At 45.8% G+C, this 13,179-nt stretch overlaps 1 protein-coding gene across 1 annotated transcript in view; it reads right to left on the minus strand.

Moving 5' to 3' along the window:
- Positions 1-3,731: 3,731 nt before the first annotated feature.
- LOC135006668 (aquaporin-2-like) overlaps positions 3,732-13,179 on the minus strand; it is a 53,203-nt gene continuing 43,755 nt past the window's right edge. Inside the window, exon 4 of the mRNA XM_063952040.1 lies at positions 3,732-4,555. Coding sequence (XP_063808110.1) covers positions 4,340-4,555 — 216 coding nt within the window. The 3' untranslated portion in view covers positions 3,732-4,339. The remainder of the gene's footprint in view (positions 4,556-13,179) is intronic.

Genomic DNA, 13,179 nt, shown 5'->3' on the forward strand with positions numbered 1-13,179 from the left:
GTCCGAATCCAAAACACGGCCGCGGAACCAAATCCAAAACCAAACCACAAAACCCGAAAAATTTCCAGTGCACATCTCTAAATATATATATATATATATATATATATATATACTGTATATATCCCTGTGTATATGTGTCCATATTTATTTATTTCTGTCTGTATGTATGTAGTGTACCTGTGTATACTGATATACATAGAGGTGTCCATAATGTAATGGCTGGTATAGAGGAGACAGTGATGTAGTGGCATGGTGGACCATTGTGGAGAGGGGTATGTCTGAATAAGTATTAGGGGGCCCTTCAAAATTTTGCTATGGGGCCCATAAAGTTCTTGCTACGCCCCTGCTAATGACTCAGCCGTTGTCTTGTGTTTAGATACTTGCATACAAATGACGCAATATCAGTTGCACCATTGTACGAATTTGCAGTTGTTGACTAGGATATGCCCAGAAAATGGTCCCAGTGCTCCTGCATTTTTTAAGTCATCCCCTGTCACCTCCTCCAAATGGTCACTACCTGCCATTTACTTTATGAATACATCCTCACTGTGGACCTTATTCAGAGATGGACTCAGATCGCTGCATACACAGCCATTTCCTCACATGCTGGGGGTGCCTAGCGCAGGGCAAAACTGCCCAGCATGTGTAGCGCTGTCTCACGTATGCATCAATATAAGGTTGACCCCTGGTAGCGCAACAGGTGGCCCATTTTTTTCATTGGACGTCACTCACCTGCCCCGAAAACGCTCCCAGGAAACCCCCGTTTGGCCCGCCATGCCCCCCAATGCCGCGTTGCCGCTCCGCGAATGCCTGCCGCTGTCAGTCACACTGCAGCCGCATTCTTCTGAATGTGACCACAATGTGTAAGATCGCACAGGCGTGATGCGGCCGTTGTGCATGCTTAGTTTGCTGGTGCTGGCAAACTGCGCTGCGGGACGCTATTGCGGCCAACACTGAATGAGCTCCTGTGTCCACTGTTGCTAATCAATCGGTGCATGTGCGCAGTGATACATGCGCAGTACCAAAAATATCGCTCTACTACATTCAACATCGACATTGTGCCACCTCTGAATCAGGCCCATTATGCTAAAAAGTAGACATTAGATAGGTCTTGGGTAGGAGTTAAAGGAAAGGGGGGGGGGGGGGGAGACGAGGTGGAACTAAGTTCCACCACCTGTAATTGTAGGCGGAAAAGTTCCACCTTCTTGGCGGCCTTGCACTGTAATTCCATATTGTTATAAGCAGTACCACTGTGTATCATGACGTGAATAAAGGGTACTACTGAGTGACGTAATGTGAATAAAGGGCACTGCTGTGTGTGGTAACGTGAATAAGGGGCACTACTATGGGGTGTAATATGAATCAGGGCACTACATGCGGTGTTATTAGGGCACTACATGCAGCGTAATAGGAACAAGACTGTGGTATACTGTGTGGTGTAATTAGATTTGTGGGCATTATTGTGTGACCACTGTCCCTTTATAAAGTATAAGAGATAATGCACAAATGTATAGTTTGCAGGGGGATGCTGAATACCCTGTCTCTGCCCAATGGGAGGTGTGTGGGGCGGGGAGGGGGGGAGGTGGTGGTGGAAATGAGTTCCACCACCTCTCCAGGACCACTTTAAGCCCTGGTCTTGCTTTTAATTGAATAGTAAGAGCAAATAAGTGTCTGTAATCTTTCATATAACTTGTACTGGGAGAGTTCCATGCGTCTATGGTTTTATTTAGGTTTTTATTTTTATATTAGTATAGCAAAAAAACATGCAGCTTCCTAGTACGGTAAGCTGAGTAATAAGGTTATGGGGGTATCACATTGACACAGCGGTTGTGTAGTAGCTAGAAAATAGTAAGCTAGAGCATGCTAAAATGCTATTTTGAATGAGCCCTGATTAAGTACACTGGCTGTCTGTGTAATGTTTGGAAGGGGGCACTCCAGGTGTAGCGGATGTTCTAGAAAGTTGATCCTGTAGAGCAGTGGTTCCCAAACTCAATCCTCAAGTACCCCCAACAGTTCATGTTTTCCAGGTCTCCTCACAGGATTGCGAGTGAAATAGTTTGTTCCACCTGTGGGTCTTTTAAAATTTGTCAGTGAGTAATGAATACACCTGTTCAGCTGCTAGGTGACCTGGAAAACATGAACTGTTGTGGGTACTTGAGGACTGAGTTTGGGAACCACTGCTGTAGAGCCTATAATGGCTAATCCCCCATTGTTATTACCTTAATGCAGTGGTTCTCAAACTCGGTCCTCAGGACCCCACACAGTTCATGTTTTCCAGATTACCTAGCAGGTGCACAGGTGTAGTCATTACTCACTGACCCATTTTAAAAGATGCACAGGTGGAGCTAATTATGTATTAGTGATTGTGAGAGGAGACCTGGAAAACATGCACTGTGTGGGGTCCTGAGGACTGAGTTTGAGAACCTGTGCCTTAATGCATAAGATTATTCCAACAGCCAAAAACCATTCCATTTATATATTTTCTTCAAAGCAAGATAACATTAATGAATATGGAGTTAGATTTCATTTCAAATATTACAGCTTTTTTATTTCCTATTTTAAGTTTTCCCCAACACAAATATTTCAATATTTTAATTTGCCCTTCACAACTACGGGTATTAAGCAATAACTCCCAACAAAAATATTTCATCTCCCTTCCAGGGTCGTAGCTATAACTATGGGTACCCCACAGCAATAGTTGCATGCCCCATCCCCCAACGTGCACTACTTAGAGTGGGCCATGTGGAAAACTCTTTCTTTTTCTTAAGCTGGGTGCACACTACACGATGTGTGTACCCAGTGACACCGCTGTCAACTGGACCCAACAAGGGGGGCGACTTTGGCAAGTGCATACACTTGCCTGCAGTGATGGAGTGACGGTGGGGTTCATGCTGCATTTGGTAGCATGGCCCTCGCTAGCAATGTCTTCCGCCGGTTCTGCATGTAGTGTCGACGGAGGATGTTGCTGACGACCCATGGGAGCATGCATTGTCAGCGACATAGCGAGTGCGTACTTGACGATGTACCTGATATGTCAGTCTGAGCCGCCGGATCGGACGACATATCATCTAGTATGTACCCAGGTTTACAGTGTGCTGCTGCAAAGCGGCACATCTGCTGCCTTGGCCGGCTCCACTTCCATCTCTCCTCACTGATGCTGGAAGGAGGCATGTCCGTGTCCCAGCAGCCTCAGCATGGCCATACCTCCACCCAGCATATGTGAGGAGAGACCGATGTAGAGCCAGACAGGACAGCTGATGTACCACACAGCAACAGAACACTGCTAATAAATGAAAAGCCACCCACGGGGCTCATAAGATGAGTGTCCACCTGCTGGCAGCGTGACTGGACACAGGGGGAGAAACAGGCCCCATAGCAGCAACACCCCCTGAACCTACTATAGTTATACCATGCTAACTTCATCTATCTATATGAAATGCAAAGTCACCTAGTGGGGAAGATTTACTAAGTTATAAACTAGTGGAGAGTTATAAAGTGGAGAGAGATAAAGCCAATCAGATCCTCACTACCATGTTACAGGCTGTGAGGGAGATGTACTAAGCAGTGTGGAAAAGTGGAGAAGTGAGCCAGTGGAGAAATTGCCCATGACAACCAATCAGCATGGAAGTAACATTTATAATTTGCATACTAAAAAATTATACAAAGCAGCTGATTGGTTGCCATGGGCAACTTCTCCATTGGCTCACGTCTCCACACTTTTCACTGCTTACATCTCCCTGTTGTAAAATCAGTTAGGAGCTGATTTGTTGGAAGCTTTTCTCTCTCCAATTATCTCTCTCCAAGGCTTAGTGCATCTGCCCCTATAGAGTTTCTGAGAGTGAATCCCACCATTTGCCTTCATTGAAGTTAATATATTTGTGAAACGTTTTTAGCAGTCCATTCAGCATTTGTGATTTTTTTTTTTTTTTAATAAATGGAACTGCATTTATGTGAAGTGTGGTGTATTATAAACCTTTAATAAGGCAGAAAAGTCTTAAAATATATGTCTCTCTATTCCTAGGTGTGAGAGAAAACATAAAGACAAGCTGCTCAGACAAAGGTCATTTTGTCAGTCATTTTAGACGTTTTTACCCAAATTGCCCAAAATCTAAACAGGAGCAATTAGGTTTAGATAATCAGTGCTGGAAATTGAAGTTGACCTATGCAGTTGCATGTCGCCGGTCATCAGCCAATCATATTAATTGTTTCCGGGTTATTAGTCATAACAACCGAATACTGCAAAAGTTAACAAGTTTAAAACAGATTAAGCTGTTCAGGACTCATGTCAAGTGCCCATCATGCAGAATCGTTATTTCCATCCTCTTCATTGTACTTTGCGTCAGACTTTCTCTGTCATCCCATGTCTTGTCTGCGGGGAGTGCAACTCTACTGATTGTCTTCTCCGTACTTCCCTCTCATCCCAGTCTTTTTCAAGCTCCAGTTCCCCTTGCAGGATTGCCATCCTCTCCGACAGGGTCTTGGTGTTTGGAATTAGAATATAGTGATAAATTAGAGATCCTAAGGTAGCACCAAGCATCGGTCCTAACCAGAAGACCTGTAGAAAAATGTATCAGTGACATGATCAATCATTCTGTTGGCACATTTAAAATAAATGCATGATATTTGCATGGATAGCAATACTGTTATTATCTCCACAAGGTTTCTTGGAGGTCTTTTCATGTATTAATTCTTTATTTACGGCAAACTATTTCCTATTTAATTTGTTCATAGTTGGACTGACATTATTGACCATTCTCAGTGCCGTAACCAGACATTTAAGCGCTGTGTGCAAGATAGGGGATTGGCGCCCCACCCCATGTAAAAAAGGGTCAGTGCGTGCTGTAGGCCCGCGCAAAAATATATAGGGGCATGGCTTCATGGGGAAGAGGTGTGGTCACAAAATAATACCAATTCATATTACATATTATAGTAGTCTCCATTATTCAAATTACGCCGCACAGTAGCGCCACTACACCAGGTACACCTCTTACACATTACGGCGGACAGATTCCCCTTTTTACACATTACGGCAGACAGCGTCCCCTTTTTACACATTACGGCAGACAGCGTCCCCTTTTACACATTACGGCAGACAGCTTCCCCTTTTTACTAGAGATGAGCGGGTTCGGTTCCTCTGAATCCGAACCCGCCCGAACTTCAGGTTTTTTACACGGGTCCGAGCAGGCTCGGATCTTCCCGCCTTGCTCGGCTAACCCGAGCGCGCCCGAACGTCATCATCACGCTGTCGGATTCTCGCGAGGCTCGGATTCTATCGCGAGACTCGGATTCTATATAAGGAGCCGCGCGTCGCCGCCATTTTCACACGTGCATTGAGAGTCATAGGGAGAGGACGTGGCTGGCGTCCTCTCCGTTTAGAGAAGAGAGAGACACAGTATTTTGGGGAGCATTATTAGGAGGAGTACTACTATACTGTATACTACTATACTACTTGCTGAAGTGATATTTATAGATTAGATAATAGATAGTGTGACTGTAAGTGTATTATCTGACTTGTGGGGGAGACACTGACAGTGGGGAGCAGTTAGAGTCTGAGAGCAGGACTCAGGAGTACATATAACGTACAGTGCACACTTTTGCTGCCAGAGTCAGTGCCACACTGCCATTGTTGTGACCACACTGACCACCAGTATAATAATATATTTTGTGATTGTCTGCTTAGGCCTCGGAGTACTAGTTGCAAGTTGCAACGTGACCTGAAGTGACCACCAGTTTAATAATCAATCACCACCAGTTTAATATATATATATATATAATTGTATATAATATATATATATATATAATATTGTATACCACCTACCCGTGGGTTTTTTTTTTTCATTCTTCTTTATACATACTACTATAGTAGCTTACTGTAGCAGTCTGCGGTGCTGTGCTGACCTGACAGTGTCCAGCAGGTCCGTCATCAGTCATTACATAATAAATATATATAGTACCTGTCCGGCTGCAGTACTAGTGATATTATATTGATTTCATCTCATTATCAATAATTTATCATCCAGTCTAGACTCTACAGTATATTAGCAGCAGACACAGTACGTTAGTCCACGGCTGTAGCTACCTCTGTGTCGGCACTCGGCAGTCCATCCATAATTGTATACCACCTACCCGTGGTTTTTTTTTTCTCTTTCTTCTTTGTACATACTACTATAGAGTATAGTAGCTTACTGTAGCAGTCTGCGGTGCTGCTGAGCTGACAGTGTCCAGCAGGTCCGTCATCATTACCTAATAAATATATTATCTACCTGTCCGGCTGCAGTACTAGTGATATTATATATACATACATATATATATTGATTTCATCTCATTATCAATCATCCAGTCTATATTAGCAGCAGACACAGTACGTTAGTCCACGGCTGTAGCTACCTCTGTGTCGGCACTCGGCAGTCCATCCATAATTGTATACCACCTACCCGTGGTTTTTTTTTTTCTTTCTTCTTTGTACATACTACTATAGAGTATAGTAGCTTACTGTAGCAGTCTGCGGTGCTGCTGAGCTGACAGTGTCCAGCAGGTCCGTCATCAGTCATCATTACCTAATAAATATATTATCTACCTGTCCGGCTGCAGTACTAGTGATATTATATATACATACATATATATATTGATTTCATCTCATTATCAATCATCCAGTCTATATTAGCAGCAGACACAGTACGTTAGTCCACGGCTGTAGCTACCTCTGTGTCGGCACTCGGCAGTCCATCCATAATTGTATACCACCTACCCGTGGTTTTTTTTTTTCTTTCTTCTTTGTACATACTACTATAGAGTATAGTAGCTTACTGTAGCAGTCTGCGGTGCTGCTGAGCTGACAGTGTCCAGCAGGTCCGTCATCAGTACCTAATAAATATATTATCTACCTGTCCGGCTGCAGTATTAGTGATATTATATATACATACATATATATATTGATTTCATCTCATTATCAATCATCCAGTCTATATTAGCAGCAGACACAGTACGTTAGTCCACGGCTGTAGCTACCTCTGTGTCGGCACTCGGCAGTCCATCCATAATTGTATACCACCTACCCGTGGTTTTTTTTTTTCTTTCTTCTTTGTACATACTACTATAGTATAGTAGCTTACTGTAGCAGTCTGCGGTGCTGCTGAGCTGACAGTGTCCAGCAGGTCCGTCATCAGTACCTAATAAATATATTATCTACCTGTCCGGCTGCAGTACTAGTGATATTATATATACATACATATATATATTGATTTCATCTCATTATCAATCATCCAGTCTATATTAGCAGCAGACACAGTACGTTAGTCCACGGCTGTAGCTACCTCTGTGTCGGCACTCGGCAGTCCATCCATAATTGTATACCACCTACCCGTGGTTTTTTTTTTTTCTTTCTTCTTTGTACATACTACTATAGAGTATAGTAGCTTACTATACCGCATCCAAGTAGGCACGTCACACAGTCCGTACTTATACTGGCAGGAAAAAGAGGCAATTTGGAGGCCCTTGCACAAACTGGCTTTATTCTACCTAAGTTGCCCTCCCACAAGTGTGTACTCCGAAAGAGTGTTTAGTGCCGCCGCTCACCTTGTCAGCAATCGGCGTACGAGGTTACATCCAGAAAATGTGGAGAAGATGATGTTCATTAAAATGAATTATAATCAATTCCTCCGTGGAGACATTGACCAGCAGCAATTGCCTCCACAAAGTACACAGGGAGCTGAGATGGTGGATTCCAGTGGGGACGAATTGATAATCTGTGAGGAGGGGGATGTACACGGTGATATATCGGAGGATGATGATGAGGTGGACATCTTGCCTCTGTAGAGCCAGTTTGTGCAAGGAGAGATTAATTGCTTCTTTTTTGGTGGGGGTCCAAACCAACCCGTCATTTCAGTCACAGTCGTGTGGCAGACCCTGTCACTGAAATGATGGGTTGGTTAAAGTGTGCATGTCCTGTTTATACAACATAAGGGTGGGTGGGAGGGCCCAAGGACAATTCCATCTTGCACCTCTTTTTTCTTTAATTTTTCTTTGCGTCATGTGCTGTTTGTGGAATGTTTTTTGGAAGGGCCATCCTGCGTGACACTGCAGTGCCACTCCTAGATGGGCCCGGTGTTTGTGTCGGCCACTAGGGTCGTTTATCTTACTCACACAGCTACCTCATTGCGCCTCTTTTTTTCTTTGCGTCATGTGCTGTTTGGGGAGGGTTTTTTGGAAGGGCCATCCTGCGTGACACTGCAGTGCCACTCCTAGATGGGCCCGGTGTTTGTGTCGGCCACTAGGGTCGCTTATCTTACTCACACAGCTACCTCATTGCGCCTCTTTTTTTCTTTGCGTCATGTGCTGTTTGGGGAGGGTTTTTTGGAAGGGCCATCCTGCGTGACACTGCAGTGCCACTCCTAGATGGGCACGGTGTTTGTGTCGGCCACTAGGGTCGCTTATCTTACTCACACAGCTACCTCATTGCGCCTCTTTTTTTCTTTGCGTCATGTGCTGTTTGGGGAGGGTTTTTTGGAAGGGCCATCCTGCGTGACACTGCAGTGCCACTCCTAGATGGGCACGGTGTTTGCGTCGGCCACTAGGGTCGCTTATCTTACTCACACAGCTACCTCATTGCGCCTCTTTTTCTCTAACGTCCTAGTGGATGCTGGGGACTCCGTCAGGACCATGGGGAATAGCGGGCTCCGCAGGAGACAGGGCACATCTAAAAAGCTTTTTAGGTCACATGGTGTGTACTGGCTCCTCCCCCTATGACCCTCCTCCAAGCCTCAGTTAGGTTTTTGTGCCCGTCCGAGAAGGGTGCAAACTGGATGGCTCTCTTAAGGAGCTGTTTAGTAAAGTTTTTTTTAGGTTTCTAATCAGTGATTCCTGCTGGCGACAGGATCACTGCAACGAGGGACTTAGGGGAGAGACTTGAAACTCACCTGCGTGCAGGAGGATTGAAGTTTTAGGCTACTGGACACTGAGCTCCAGAGGGAGTCGGAACACAGGTCAGCCTGGGGTTCGTCCCGGAGCCGCGCCGCCGATCCCCCTTACAGACGCTGAAGAAAGACGGCGGAACGGAGGTCCGGAAACAGGCGGCAGAAGACTTCACAGTCTTCAGAGAGGTAGCGCACAGCACTGCAGCTGTGCGCCATTGTTGCTACACGGCTCACTGACACGGTCACGGAGGGTGCAGGGCGCTGCTGGGGGCGCCCTGGGCAGCAATATAAATACCTATTTGGCAAATAAATACATCACATATAGCCATTAAGGCTATACAGATGTAGCCACCTTTATCTTGAGTGGCCGCGGCGGTTGGCCCGTTCGACCATACGCAGCGTACTGTGGCGTAGCGAGGCGCGCCTAGCCACAGAGAGGCTATCTAATCGCACGGAGACAGACATTTGACGTTTGGCGTTACCTTTACGTGTAATACCTGCGATCAGCCACCAGATGTCGCTTTTTACAATCACCACTGCGCATGCGTGTGGTCTCCCGTAAAATACAATACTGACATACATAATAAGGACTACTTTACTAAGGCGTCTCATTACGCTGCATACAGCAAATACTGTACTCATTACGCTGCATTATTTAATACAGTACTGTACAGTATATACAGTACGACACCGACGCAAATACAGTAGTACAGCATACAGTATATGATCCATCTACAATACTTTATGAATACTGTATGTGAGCGTCCGAGTCCCGCAGACAAAACACTACTGTAAAACCAGTAGTGTACACTGTCGCAAATGGATGTGTGTTACAAGTTCACTATTGCCTCTCAAGATTAGGAATTTTCTACAGTATGTTATCGTCTTAATCCCGTAGCCATTACAGCATAATCAAAACCAACGGATTTATACATTTGTCTGCGGCGAAGTGGTGAAGTGTTTCGCTTCCTATACTCAGAGTCCAGGGTTCGATTCCTTAAGTACTAATGCATGTTACTGTAGTTTTTTTCAGACACTTTATTATTTTTTTTATTCACCCCCACCTCGTGGCAGGCAGCAGTTGGGTATGGAATGAGAAATGGCATAAGCTGTGCAGGCTACGGGGCGATGCTGAAGGAGCGTCACAATCCCCTAGCCAAAATACACAGAGATACTGTAAGCGTATACTGTAAGATACTGTAAGCGTGAGATACTGTATTGAGCTAGGGGATTGTGACGCTCCTTCAGCATTGCCCCCTGAACTGTGAAATGTACAGTATGCCATATTGTATCTCACTCCATATCCGAGCGCTGCCACGTGCTGGGAGTTCACGGTCGGCGGCCATGTTGTCAGGTTGCTAAGCGATCCAGCTCGGTATACCGTAATGTGCATAGACCTCGCTTATCCCAATGTAATTGAGCTAGGGGATTGTGACGCTCCTTCAGCATCGCCCCGTAGCCTGCACAGCTTATGCCATTTCTCATTCCATACCCAACTGCTGCCTGCCACGAGGTGGGGGTTCAGGAGGTGGGGGTTCATGGGTAGTGGTCGTTTTGACAGTGTGCTATGCGATTGAGTCCGGTGTACCGTAATACTGTATGCAATCCTACAGTAGCTTATCCCTCCCCTGTGTATTTTGGCTAGGGGATTGTGACGCTCCTTCAGCATTGCCCCCTGAACTGTGAAATGTATGCCATATTGTATCTCACTACATATCCGAGCGCTGCCACGTGCTGGGAGTTCACGGTCGGCGGCCATTTTGTCAGGTTGCTAAGCGATCCAGCTCGGTATACCGTAATGTGCATAGACCTCGCTTATCCCAATGTAATTGAGCTAGGGGATTGTGACGCTCCTTCAGCATTGCCCCCTGAACTGTGAAATGTATGCCATACTGTATCTCACTACATATCCGAGCGCTGCCACGTGCTGGGGGTTCACGGTCGGTGGCCATTTTTAGTGTGCATAGAACTCGCTTATCCACATAGGCCCCTGTGTTTTTAACTACTATATTGAGATGCACATTTCTAGGCCTACAGTATTTAATATACAGTAAGCAGCATTGTTGTTAGGCAATAATTGAAGAATTTACATACAGTACTGACATGTACTGTATGTAATGCTTGTACATCATGTCAGTCGACCCTTATGCTGTACACTACTGTAAGTCTCACAGGGCCCATGCACTTCCAAGGAGGGTTATTTACTGTACTGTATCTGTTTCATACAGGAAACTAATTGCAGTCCATAACACTAATATTAAGCCCACTCCATTATCCACTCCTCCCCTGTGTATTAAACACCCCCTACCACCCTGGAAGTCATGTACCAGGGCCCCTTCATTCAGCACAATGCCCCCTTCTACAGTTTAGTGTTCTCCTTCCTGCCCCATCTGTGCAGTAAAGGAATAATTAGCAGAAATTATTTCTCCAGGTCCTACTGTACATACTGAGCGAAAGATAGAACCCCCCCTATCCCCCGCGGAGCATCAAAGCTGCCGCTGATAGCTCCCCCCACCCCTTCCGCTGGTGAGTGGGTAGGGGCCCCAGTGCATTGCTGTGTCCAGGGGCCCACACTGCTGTTAAGATGGCTCTAGTAATTGAGCTAGGGGATTGTGACGCTCCTTCAGCATTGCCCCTGGACTGTACCATACTGTATCTCACTCCATATCCAAGCGCTGCCACGTGCTGGGAGTTCACGGTCGGTGGCCATTTTGTCAGGTTGCTAAGCGATCCAGCTCGGTATAACGTAATGTACATAGACCTTGCTTATCCCGGTGTACTACAGGTATGTGCAGTAGTACTGAATGATTGCTATCACTTGTGGTGAAACACCTATCTTATCAAATACAGTAACTACTGTACAGTATAGTTGTTCGCACAGGTGATGGTAATCATACTGTATATTTAAACTGAAGTCCGTAACAGAGCATTCTGTCCCTCCTGCAGAGGTTCTTGTTGGGAGGCACAGGGAAAAAAGGCAAATACTGTACAGTACTGTATTTGCACTTTACTGTTGTGCACTTTATTTGAAAATGTACAGTTGTTTGCTATTTTTAGCATGCTGTGCTTTACATGTTTTCTTATTGTGGTTTTTATATTTTTAGACAAAAGACAAAGAATGCAGACTACCAGATTTTACGGGAGTGCCAAAACCCACCCATCAGTGGCACAGAAACTTGCTGCAGTAGTCCCACAAAAGAAGAAGAAAACTGCCAAGGCGGCTCAGAAAGAAAATGTGGTGAAACCACGAAAAAATGCCAAGGCAAAGAATAATACGTTGGAGCTGATATGTGGTGTGGCAAATGATGTAATTGTTCCATCTCCTGCAGATCACAGTGTTCAGCCAATGAATCTGGAAATACCGGTGCTAGAGGACGTGACAAACACGCTGCATCAGGAAGCTTCTTTTTTGGACCATGTAGCCACCCCTGGACAAGAAGACATGACACATTCACCACGAAGAAGGTTGCATTTCACAGATGTGAACACCAAAGTGCAGGACTGCCAGTGTACCTGTCCTGTTTTACTAAAGGAGCTACTCAGTAAGGTGACCAATATGGAGTCAGAAGTTGGTGGACAGGTCAATCAGCTGCAGACCGATGTGGCTGGCCTTAAAGAAGGCATAAAGGAACAGATGGTAGAAGCCATGAAGAAAGTCATTGAACAAACGAGGGAAGAATGGCAAGTTGGAGTTTGCCGCACCATCATTGCAACACACCACCAAGCGGTTCAAGTCAGCGGCCTGGACGACCGAGGCCTGGAGGACCGCAGAGGAGGCCTGGAGGACCGCAGCGGACTGGACGAAGTCAGCGGCATGGACGACCACAGAGGCCCTAGGCTACGGAGCACGTAATAGTCCAGATTGTACAGACTATGGGGCAATGCTGAAGGAGCGTCACAATCCCCTAGCTAAAATACACAGTATGCATATTATGGTACACCGGACTCGATGACATACTGTAGCACACTGGCAAAATGGCCGCCGCCCCTGAACCCTTGTGCAGGTTATGGGGCAATGCTGAAGGAGCGTCACAATCCCCTAGCCAAAATACACAGGGGAGGGATAAGCTACTGTAGGATTGCATACAGTATTACGGTACACCGGACTCAATCGCATAGCACACTGTCAAAACGACCACTTTGTGCAGGGTACGGGGCGTCGTGGGGTCCGCCTCACGAGGTCACTCCACCTCCTCTGGAGAGACCTCACCGTTCTCCTCCTGTTATACTTCCGGAGGATGTCCCTGCTGGCCCTCCGGTATGCCCT

Source organism: Pseudophryne corroboree, chromosome 2 (assembly GCF_028390025.1).
Source record: "Pseudophryne corroboree isolate aPseCor3 chromosome 2, aPseCor3.hap2, whole genome shotgun sequence".
NCBI classification, from domain to species: Eukaryota; Metazoa; Chordata; class Amphibia; order Anura; family Myobatrachidae; genus Pseudophryne; species Pseudophryne corroboree.